The 12,063-nt window shown below is 42.1% G+C and overlaps 1 protein-coding gene and 1 non-coding gene across 2 annotated transcripts in view; one reads left to right on the top strand and one right to left on the bottom strand.

Moving 5' to 3' along the window:
• ITPR2 (inositol 1,4,5-trisphosphate receptor type 2) overlaps positions 1 to 12,063 on the top strand; it is a 482,247-nt gene that overhangs the window by 415,368 nt on the left and 54,816 nt on the right. Inside the window, exons 53-54 of the mRNA XM_003792467.3 lie at positions 3,028 to 3,158; positions 4,246 to 4,411. Of these exons, the coding sequence (XP_003792515.1) occupies positions 3,028 to 3,158; positions 4,246 to 4,411 (297 nt within the window). The remainder of the gene's footprint in view (positions 1 to 3,027; positions 3,159 to 4,245; positions 4,412 to 12,063) is intronic.
• Positions 7,504 to 7,610, bottom strand: LOC111726236. Its single transcript, XR_002774062.1, has one exon. It is a non-coding gene; the product is annotated as a U6 spliceosomal RNA (small nuclear RNA).

Genomic DNA, 12,063 nt, shown 5'->3' with positions numbered 1-12,063 from the left:
CCACTTCTGTGTCTTTTTTTTTTTTTTTTCAGAGATGGGGTCTCACTATGTTGCCTAGGCTGGCCTTGAACTCCTGGGCTTAAATTATCCTCCCATCTCAGCCTCGAGTAGCTGGGACTACACATGCACATCGCTGTACCCAGCTTCCACTCCTGTGTTTTTTATCCCTTGCTAATTTGTCTTGTATGTGTTTTATCTCATTCTGTTTTACTAACTAAATGGTAAACCATCTTCCCCCTGTTGAAAGTTTCTCAGTGGTTCCTTTTAATTTCAGGATAAAGTTTAATTAAACCCTCCAGCTTGGCCTGGTACAGTGGCTCACACCTGTAATCCTAGCACTCTGGGAAGCCAAGGCAGATGGATTGCTTGAGCTCACAAGTTCGAGATCAGCCTGAGCAAGAGTGAGACCCCTGTCTCTACTAAAAATAGAAAAATTAGCCAGATGTTATGGTGGGTGCCTGTAGTCTCAGCTGTTTGTGAGGCTGAGATCAAGAGCATCTCTTAAACCCAAGAGTTTGAGTTTACCCTGAGCTATGATGATGCCACAGCATTCTGCCCAGGACAACAGAATGAAACTCTGTCTCAAAACTAAAAAAATTAAAATAAATAGATGAATAAACTCTCCAGCTTGATGTACGAGTCTCTTTATGACTTAGTTCCCTTTTGGTTCCTTGTCACATCTCCCAAATCCTCTGCACGTACCAAAGGCCCAGGCATCCCATCTTCCCAGGGTTCCCCCACTCCCTATACTTTCATGCCTGTTTGCCTTTGCTCACCTCATTTCATCTCCTGGAACATCTCCCTTGCTAGTTTCCTGGCCATGCTTACCCACTTTCAAGGCCCCACTCAGGCGCCAGCTCATCCAGATGCCGATGCCGTGGTCTGTAAGGCGTGCACCCATACACCTCTGCAGCACGGCATGGTCCTTGTCCATCTGCCGACAGCTCTTCCCATAGATGGGGACACTTTCATCTTTCCCACCTGCATTCCCAGCACCCAGCCCAGTGGGCACTGAAGTAGTAAAACAAGGCAACTGTGGCCTGGGGAAAGGTCAGCTAGCTATATAGGTAACCCCGAGTTGGCTTTGACCTTTTACCATGACTCAGGGCCTGACTTTCAGGCTGAAGTCTGGGGAACTTGGCTTAAGATATCAAGAGTAGATGTGTCTCACAAGGGTAGAACCTTATTAACCAAGCCTCATAGAGGCTCCTATATAAAACCACCAAGCCCGTGTACTGATCCTCATTGAGCAGGATGATTGGATTGTTGTGGGCATCGACTGACCAGGGCGTTCTCCGTGTTTACACACCACACAGACAGCCATCCTCTCATGGCCCATTTGTAGCCTGTTGTGTTGAGCTTGCCTGTCAGTGGCCCTCCTCTCGGGGGGGGGTGTGTCTCAGCATGGTTTAAAAAGAAGTACGTCAGCCAAATGGTGCAGCAAAGATTTCCAGACCAAGGTATACACTTGGGCCACATCGAATAATCTTTTTTTTTAATTTCAAATTAAAGTGAGGAAACAAATTTTTAAGTTACATTGTTCCCACATCCGAGGTAAAGTTCGAGTTGTAGGAAAGCCCCCCACCCGGAGGGCATGCTGAACACCCTTACATTAGCTGAGGGTGCACATTAGGTGAGTCCCACCAAACGCTCCCCCTCCTCCTGCCTATTGTCCTCCCCCATTATCCTCCCCTCTCCCTCTTCACCTCTCCCCCTTGCTAGACTATATTTGTGCCATTTGGTGTAATATGTCTAAATAGGTTTCAAATGAAAATACCTGTTTTCACCTGTAAACTAGTTGTTTTATCATTAAAACAAGTATATGGTTACCACGAGTACACATTTTGATGACGTAACTTTTTCCTTGAACATATTATTAAACATTCCCTTGTGACCAAAAATAAAATTATTAAGAATTTTTTAAAAAGAAAAGAAATACCTCCAAGTAAAGTAAAAATACTGAGATCCCTTGTTCATAAGATGTTACAATAAAGTCAGCTCACAAGAGGAAAATCAGCCTTTTCATAACAAAGTGCCAACACGCTATTGCTCATGGAGCTTGTAGACCAAGTTGGACTGAATTTCTGGGGGCGTTCTTGTTTTTATCTTCAGGCTTTGACATGCTTCCTGTGACTACACAATCCCAAAGTTCAGTGTCCCTGTGGTTCTTTAACTTTCCAATGAGAAAATACATTTCCACCCATTTGCCAGTATTAGCACTTCCTGACTCTCATATCCAACTTGGCATACATTTTAAGTGACAAAGACATCATGTTTCAGGTTTGATAACTATCCCTTTAAGCAATATTCAACCAGGAATTTTTATGTCACATTATATCTTTTTCCTCTTTCTCGGTTTCTCTCTAAATAGGTTTTTTCACCTATATATACTGTGCTTCTTATCAATAGCTCCAACTTGGTCCTTAAGAAAGCTCAGACATTTAACCACAATAATGAAATAGTATCTGCCCCAATTGTTAAGCACCTACCATGTGTATGGGGATCTCTGCAAAGCATTTTACTTATTTTGGTGTAATCCTTAGCCCTCCGAACAGTTTAATCCTGAAATAGCCCCATTTTACAGATGAGGAGACTGAGGTTCAGTAACTTGCCCTCATCCTGATAACCAGGACAGAACAGAGTTTAAAGCCAGGCCCTTCAAGTTCTTTCTCCAGGCTCTGCCCCTACAGTACTTTCATCTCCCGGGTGACAAGGCTGTATTTTCAGGAGGTTTTGCCACAATCTCATCTCACCACTGCAAGCATGATGAATACAGCTCTCTTACATTTTGTCCTTTTCATTCTGTCTTTTTCCACCTATAGAGGAAACAAAAATATTTTAGGCCATGTGATGTACGGCTTTATCAATACATGCCAGTCAGATGCTGCTGCCCCTTACGGGACAGGCGCTGTGTGACTTAAAAACATCTATTTCTAATTTGTGCACAATTAGAAATAGATCTTTGGAAGTAGTAAGAGTATATTTTTTAACATAGGTTTCCTGCACTGTCACGTATGTGTTTTGTAGTTGACGAAGAGTACGAAGATGGGATTGAAAGGACGTGTGACACTCTGCTCATGTGCATCGTGACTGTGCTGAACCAAGGCCTCAGGAATGGCGGCGGTGTGGGAGATGTGCTGAGAAGGCCATCGAAAGATGTAAGCCCAAAGAGAAGTAGAAGTAGAAGCACATATGTATTTTTAGCATTTACAATGTGGTTTTGGCTTTCAGCATAGGAGGTGTGTATTATATCATTTGCTTTAAAAGTTTCACAGTGCCCATTAAAGCCAATCAATTGTATGGTAGGATCACATAGAAATAGCTCAAGTACTAAAATCTCTGTATGTTAGCAGGATTACAAAATGTTTCCAGGCTTATCTGTGTATTGTATCACCGCACTGAAATCATGGCTGCGGACTTTATATAGGAGTTGATTGTCACATAAATAACAGAAACAAGGCTGCCTCTTGTCTATCAGCTTTCTCAGGCATGAAGATTTACTCTTTGCTTCTGCATAGGAATAGCCTCCATTGTTTATCCATGATGAATATAAAATTGGAATGAATTCTAACAGGATTTCATGTATTAAAATGGCAAGGTAGAGCAATTTCTCCCTAGTTGCAAAATCTCAAGTGCCAGGGTAGAAGCTTGAAAAATCTTAGTTCTACTGCGGCTCCTTATATCGTGCTGTCAGATCATCTGGCCTGTTCACCCCTAGGTCTCTCACCTATTAGATGACTGGATTATGTGATCTCCAATTTGTGTTTTAATACTGTTCATCAGGGAGAAATAAGCGTGAGCTGTATATACTTGGCCCTGTAAGGCCAACAACAGCCTTACCCCAGAAATTGAGAAATCATTAGTTCTTTCTCAACTTCCTAATTCTGACCTTTGGAATGGGACATGTCTAGCTGGCTTTTGTGTAGGGTCTGGAATAGGGGAGCACTATGCCAAAATGCTTTAGCCAAATGATAGAATAAAGTAGTTTCTAAAGAAAGGTTAAGTCCCACCATATGTCAATCACAGGGAATTAGGCAGGGTTCTGAGAACAGGCCAGGAAGTTTTTCTTATAACACTTGAAAGAAAATAAAGATTAAAAGTGGTTCTTATTTTTCCAATTTGGGATATTGCTTATTATTTAGCAAACACTTATTGAATATATTCTCTATGGTAGGCAATGCACTTAATCCATGTGCCTCAAAAGTGTGTATTTATTAATATGTTGTTTAAAACATTTTTTTTCAGGAGCCCTTGTTTGCCGCCCGAGTGGTTTACGATCTTCTTTTCTTTTTCATTGTTATCATTATCGTTCTTAACTTGATATTTGGTGTTATCATTGATACCTTTGCTGATCTCAGAAGTGAAAAACAGAGAAAAGAAGAAATTCTAAAGACAACCTGTTTCATCTGTGGTAAGTGTTCCCTAGACACGAAAATAATAGATGAATAAACTGTTTGCAGGAAAGCGGGGCTAGAGTATTTTTTATTTTTCATGCTTCAAGAAAAATTCTGTCAAAATGAAGGCTGGATAAAATTTAGATTATGTAACTGAGCATTAGACTGGAAATCTTTGCTTCCATAAATAGATAGAAGAATTATATCCCAAAGCTATCCTGTCATTATTTCTCTAATTTATATGATTCTCTGGGTATAGAATGTGATGCAAAATGCCACAAGAGTTCACCAGCTGGCAAACAGGTTTTTAATCACAATAACATATTTATTACAGAACAGAATGATGTTTATTTTATTCTGTTAGAATATGAATCCCAAGATGATATTTTTTTCAGCAGCATGGATTTCTGCTCACTGGCCTCGCTGTGTTTTGATTCTAAACTGTACCTTCTCTCCGTTTTTAAGCTGTGTCTCTGAAACACACACGCCCCCCGCCTCCTCCCCAATCCTCTCTCTCAGGCTCACCCACCCTTCTCCTTACCCCCATTGTTCCCATTGGCCCTGTCCTTGCCTCTATATCCATCAGCTCTTTCTGGCACCAGCCATCTCTGTAGCTGATCTCTCGTCACCCTAGAATCCATCCTCCTCTCTGGATGATCACCAACTCCTTGTCACTCCCGCCCTCCATTTCTTCATCTTGGGCTGAAGAATATTTGGTGAAAGTCACAAAATAAGCCTAGGGGCTTCACCACAATGTTTCACTCTGTAACTTACACTGAGCCCTCAATAAATTTCATTCTCTCCTTGGTTGTTCTTTTGTCACTTATCTTATTCCACTCAGTGGCTCTCCCAAACCTTCCCAACATTCCTGTGACAACTATGCTGTATCCCAAAGAAACACTATAAATGAGACGCAGCTTGTTCTGGGGTGCTCACAATCTATTGTGAGATACAGACCCAATGAAGATTGTGTATCATTATGTCAGGCATCGAGGTGAATGATAGAGAAATTCACAGAGAGCTGTAAGTGACCGAAGCAGGGGTACCTCTGCAGGGAGGGTGGCATAGGGAGCAAGGGGGAAGAGTCAGGAAAGCTTCTCAGAAGAGATGGTGGCTGCGCCGATGGTAAAAGATGAAAGGGAGTTCAGCAGATCAGAGTGGGTAGGAGCGGAGAAGGGAAGTCACTGGTGGGGGAGAACAGTAGTCCAGTGAGTGTCTTCACTACCCCTAAACGGCTCAGTGTTGCCGAGCACACAGTTGAGAGCAGGGCACACCCACAGAGGCGGTTGGCCCGGTCTCACATGGCCTTTTATGTTAAGCAGCTTAGACTTGGTCCTATAGACTTATAGAGGATGGCAAACCATTAAAGAGTTTTAAGTAGAAGAGTACACATTCTAATTTTTGTTTTAGAGCACTGGCAGCTTTGGAGGTCGTTTATCAGGGAACAGTTCTGGAAGCAGGGTCACCAGGTAGGAGGTGATGGCCACAGTCCCGGTGAAAGGTGATGAAAGCTTGCTCCAGGGAAGTTAGTGGTGGCAGTATTAATGGTAGAAGGCAGAGTTAAGAAATATTAAGGAGACAGAGTTTTTAAATCTTGATGGTTAGTGATGGATATAAAAGATACTTTGGGGACCTGGATGGATGCTAATACCGACAAATGATTGAGCTTGAGAATAGATTAAAAAAAATTTTTTTACATAGTTTAACTGAATTTAACTAGAGGATACTGAAATTGAGGTATGTGGTAGACATCTCAGGAAGAGCAGTGCTGGCCTTGGAAACCTGTCTGTGTGTCTCCTGGTCTTTCTCTTACACAGCTTCCTCTCGGCCCTTTTCTTCTTGATCCTAATGACCATCACACTGGAGCACTACCTCTGGAAAAGGCACTCTTCTTAAGTACAGACCAGAGGGATGGCACCCTCTTCCTAAGACATGGTCATGTCTTCCATATTCTAACAACAAAAAACATGAACAACAAAATAAGCCTGTCACTCAGCCACGATTCCTAAGCTTTCCCTTCACTGTCAGATTCTCCTTGGCTTTCCACAGTTACTAAGAAGCCTGTACCCTGTAAATTCCTTAAAATATCACAATAACCCTCATCAAAACGTTGACATGTTCTCAGATCTCACGGTTCATTTCCTGCGGACCTTTTCTTCTCCCTCTGCTTGCTTATTCTCTGCTTCCATCACAGGGTCCTTCTCTTCCCTCCCAATTCCTAGAGAGAAAGTGTTGATCGTGTCATTGACCCCTTGTCTCTTCTCCATCCTCCTCCTTGACATCCCGTTATGCAGATTATTGCCAAATATGCATCCTTAACGCCTCTCTCCAGACTTCCCCCTGTGTTCTTAGTTGCTTACTGAATAGTTAGACAAGCTTGTGTTCCTGGCACCACACTCTCCATGTCCCAAACCAATGTCCTATCCCATCCTTTCCCCTAACCAGCACCACACCTGGCATCTGCATGGTAACAAGTGACACCCCACTGTGCCTTCAGTGAGCTGGGTGCCCCGCCATCATTTTGAGCATGACCTTTTTCCTCTGCAGGTGCACTAGCTGCCTTGTGCTAATGAACCTGCCTACACAGTCTCATTCACGTCCTTCCACATATTCCCACAGCCACACCTTGGTTTTTTAGGCTCACTCTAGCTCACACGCCCCAGATGGCCTGCTCTGTGCTGCCAGGTTAATTTTTCCACTTAGAATTAATCATTTCCTTACTGAAAAAGCCAAGAATAACACTATGCAGTCTATAAATCCAAAACTTTAATTTTCCTGACCTGTAAGGTGCCCCACAATCTGGCCCCTTCTCTTTTGGCCTACCATTTCCCCAACTGTTCTCCCATTAATAGTTCAAGTTCCAGTCCAACCCTATTTCTCACCTGCAACTTCCCAGACTCTCTACGTCTTTTTAGCTGTGGAGAAAATTCCACTTGGAATGCTCCAGCTCTTAAGCTGTTGAACTCCTGCCCTCTGTCTGAGGCCCCAGCTCTAATGCTGTTATTCAATAAGCAAAAACTTTCTCTAATCTCAACAACCAGAAGCAAACACATCTGCTCCAAGATTCCTCACATCACACTTAGCTATATGGTGCTGTACATTTTTTTTTTTTAATATGGAACACTTCACAAATTTGTGTGTTATCCTTGTGCAGGGGACATGCTAATCTTTTCTGTATTGTTCCAATTTTAGTATATGTGCTGCCGAAGTGAGCACTTTTTTTTTGAGACAGAGTCTTACTGTGTCACCTTTGGTAGAGTGCTGTGGTGTCACAGCTCACAGCAACCTCAAACTCTTGGGCTCAAGCAATTCTGTTGCCTCAGCCTCCCAGTAGCTGGGACTACAGGCGCCTGCCACAACGCCCAGCTATTCTTTTGTTGTTGTTGCAGTTGTCATTGTGTTTAGCCAGCCCAGCTATTTTCAAACCTGCCAGCCTTGGTGCATGTGGTCAGTGCCCTAACCACTGAGATACAAGCACTAAGCCTGTACATATTTTTTGTTATCTTATCACCTCTGCTGGATGCTGTGCTCCCTTCTATTATGGAAAGTGCATGAAAGTTTATAGTCAAATAGACATGGGTCTACACTAGTTCTGTGATCTTAACCAAGGTTTTTTTTATCGTCCTGAGCTATTACTCCCTTATCTGGAAAGTGAGGAATGTGAAGCCATGTTTCAGGGCTATGGTTATGATAAATGAGATCATGAATAGCAAAATCCCTAGCATGGGCTGGGTGCGGTGGCTCACGCCTGTAATCCTAGCATTCTGGGATACCAAGGTGTGTGGGTTGCCTGAACTCAGGAGATCAAGACCAGCCTGAGCACAAAAGTGAGACACAATCTTTATTAAAAGTAGAAAAACTAGCTGGGCATTGTGGTGGGTGCCTGAAGTCCCAGCTATGTGAGAGGCTAAGGCAAGAGGATCGCTTGAGTCTAAGAGTTTCAAGTTGCTGTGAGCTATGACACCAGGCACTCTACCCTGGGTGACAGACTGAGACTATCTCAAAAACAAACAAACAAACAAACAATCCCTAGCTGAACTGAGAGTCAACTTTCAGTACATGTTAATTTCTCTGTTTAAGATATCCAGACCCACCTCTTGTCCATTTTTATGTACCGTTAGTATGAATTGGGGATCATTTACAAATGTTTGCTTAGTGAGTGACTATCCAGTAAGTCAGATCCAAATTAACAGTCTCTCTGCTTACGTGGCTTATAACTCACAAAAGGAAGAGAAAGCAAGTAAGTACTAAGTCGATGTGTTCTACTGATGGGAAGGCTGGGGACACTGATTCCAGAGGGTTCTGAAATTTGTCAAGTGCAGGGTCTTATCTCTGGAGAATACACATGCCCACAGGAACACAGGGTGATAGTCAGTAGAATATTGTAAAGTAGAGCAAATTTAGCATGAACATTTAAAATAAAATAGAAACTTTTTTGAAAATTAAAAGTTTGTCCCAGGCACTTTTAGCTAACGTGACCTCACTAGCATAAAGATGTACATTCTCTGCTCTCTTCCCTTAGAGGACCTTCAGCAGAAATATGTGACAACATTATGATAATGGATGTCTTGATACTCATTCATGCCTGGCATCTCTTACCACATGGAAGATATCATACCTATCACATATGTTATGAGAACTTAATCATAAGAACAGTAAAAAACAATTGGGATATTTGGGAGTTGTAATAGTAGGCTATTAAACAATGATTTATCGGGGAATGGCTTTTGGAAGAGTTGGGTATTAAGTTGTGACCTAAAGAGGGATATAAGAGCAAATAACAAAGGAGAAGACTTCCCAGAGGGAGCAGATAAGCTTCAGGTGTGTAACAAGGGGCACCCACAGCAAGACAAGAGAAGGTGGATTCTATGACAGGCAGTAGGAGCAGTTGGGACTTTCCCATCCTTGAACGTGATGACCAGATCTTTGAGAGTCGAACACGACTCAGAAAACAATTGCTAGTGATCCAGAAGGCCGTCATGATAGGGTGGTGATTAGCACATCAGTGCTGAAGCCCCAAGCACAGAAACACACAAGCTCTCCTACACATATTAGTTATTAATGTGGAATTACTAAAGGCTGGAAATCCATTAAGTAGATGTTGACTAAGCAGGTATGGCAAAACAGCAAATGGAGAAAGGATTTGACGATCGGTTAGAATTCCTATTATAAGGATAAGATTCCACCATGCTGCAGCGATACTACCATAGGCCCGGTACTTCAAGTCAGAAAATTCAGGGACGTTGTCAATGTCTCCTTTCCCCTAAATCTGTACCGCTAAATGAACATTGAGCCCTCTTAAGTCTTCATCCCAGAAAACCTCTTCTCTCTGTCTTATTAACTTGTTCAATTATTCTGTCAGCTTTGGTTAAATGCCTTATACTAAGCACTGGTAACATACAGACAGTAACGTGGGAGAGGTAGGGCAGAAAGAAACATTTCCATAGTGAAGTGTTGTAGGCACAGAGGATTAACTCCCTGGTTGTGTCTGAGGGAGTCAGTGGTAGGAGTGGTTGAGCTGAGTCTTGGAGAAGGAATACTTGGACAGCAGAAGGCAGAGTGGATGGAGACAGAATTTTCAAAGGACTTGGTGCATTTGGAAAATGGTGAGAAGGCATGATTACAAGGAGTGTGCTCAGAGTGACTTATCAGCGCATGAGCCTAAGGATGACTTCAAGTTCCCTTGTCAATGGGGACTTCATTAACAGAAGCAAAGAAAAAGAGCTAAAGAAACCAATTCTTGGTAAACATCCTCCTAAGTATCACAAGAATGGAAAAACAAGTGTCCAATGTACTCAATAGTAATATGAAACTTGTAGATGAACTACTACATACCCACATGAGAAAAAAAAAGCACAGTTAAATTCAAGTGAGGGGTAGTAGGGAGGAGAGAGCAGGGAGGGGTGAGGTAAGCTGTCAGCTAACAATGTAGGGGTGTATGGCACACCCCCTGGGTGAAGGGCTCAACTACAGCTTGGACTTTTACCTAACAAATGCAAACAATATAATCTAATCGTTTGTGCCCCATATATTAAACTGAAATTAAAAAAAAATTTTTTTTGATGAGTTGAGTTTGACATGCCCACAAGCTATCCAGGCGGATATATCCAGTAGGCAGCAGGAATAGAAGCTGAAGTTGAGAAGAAAGGTCAGTCCTGTGGATAAAGATTGAGAAATCAGTGTGATGATGGGTCGAGCCATGGAACAGATGATGAAGCTTAGACAGCAGGAACTCAGGAAGACAAAGATAATCCGTCCCCTCCCCCCATGTCACGTTTCCCTCCACTGCCCTGGTCTCCTGGTCTGCCAGCCTCAGTCTCTTCTCAATCCTGCTCTAGAAACAACTCCGAGTAGAGCTCTGAACGTGCTGGTCTCCACTCAGAAACCCTCAGGGTAAAGCAAAAGCACCCTGGCTTTGAGTTGTTCTAAACAGACCATTTCATGGTCATTTCCAAATATTCCCTTTCAGCCACACCAGAGGGGCTGATGATCCCCCAAATGGGTTATCTACTTTCATCTCCAGCTTTGCCATGATGGCAAATGGGCCTGGGCTTCGGAGTCAGAAATATTTTATTTAAATACTGACTGATGCTTCCACTAACTAGAGTTGTTAATGTAGGCACATTATTGAATCATTCTGAATCTATTCCCTCACATACTAAAAGGTCAGATTGTATTATTATAAGAGCATATTTAGACATTTTTATAGCTGTCAGCATAAATAAGTGTGCAATAAAAATTAAGTACCTTTTATTACCATTTGCCTCTTCTCTGCTTGTCATAATCATGTTCTGAGACCGGATGTTTAAAGCTTTGTACGTCTTTGAAACCTTTTAAAATACCTAGTCAGAATTCATTTTGCTTTCCTTCTATGCCACTTCAGAATATAACACGAGTTGTCTGTTTCCTTTAGCATATTACGGATTAATTAATAGCCCTGTGAGCTTGCAACTGGTAGATATTTGAAAGGAATTTGGGGCAATCTACGTTAGCATTCCTTTTCTTTTCTTTTTGTTAACAGCTTTCTTGAGACATAGTTCACCTACCTTATGATTCATTTGCTTAATGGGCACAAAATTCAGTGGTGGTTAGTATATTCAGAGTTGTGCGTCCACCACATTTTTATTGTGCCCAAAAGAAACTCCATGCCCTTGAGCCGTCACTCTGTCCCCAAGTTTCCATCCTTCTCAGTCCTAGGCATCCACAGATCTGCTTTCTGCCTCGATAGACTTGTCTATTTGGGACATTTCATATAAAGGGAATCGTAATGTGTAACCTTTTGTGATGGGCCTCTTTCATTTAGTATGGTGTTTTCGAAGTCCATGTAGCAGCATCAGTACCCTACACATTTTTATGATAGAAAATCAGTCCATTGTATGCATGTAACATATTTTGTTTGTCTTTTCATCATTTGGGGGACATTTGGGTTGTTTCCACTTCTGAAACAAGTGACTGTGATGAATAATGCTACTGTGAACATTCATGTGTAAGTTTCTGTGTGAACATAGATTTTCATTCCTCCTGAGTATATTTCTAGGAGTGGAATATGCTGAGTCATATGGTAACTATATGTTTAACCTTTTGAGGAACTGCCGAACTCTTTCCTGAAGTACCTGCCATATTTTATATTTCTATCAGCAGTGCATGAGGGTTCTGACTTTCTATAGTC

Source organism: Otolemur garnettii, unplaced genomic scaffold, assembly GCF_000181295.1.
Source record: "Otolemur garnettii isolate 467f Iridium unplaced genomic scaffold, OtoGar3 scaffold00057, whole genome shotgun sequence".
In the NCBI taxonomy this organism is placed as follows: Eukaryota; Metazoa; Chordata; class Mammalia; order Primates; family Galagidae; genus Otolemur; species Otolemur garnettii.
The sequence above is the reverse complement of the archived record's forward strand: the minus strand, read 5'-3'. Positions and strand labels throughout refer to the sequence as shown.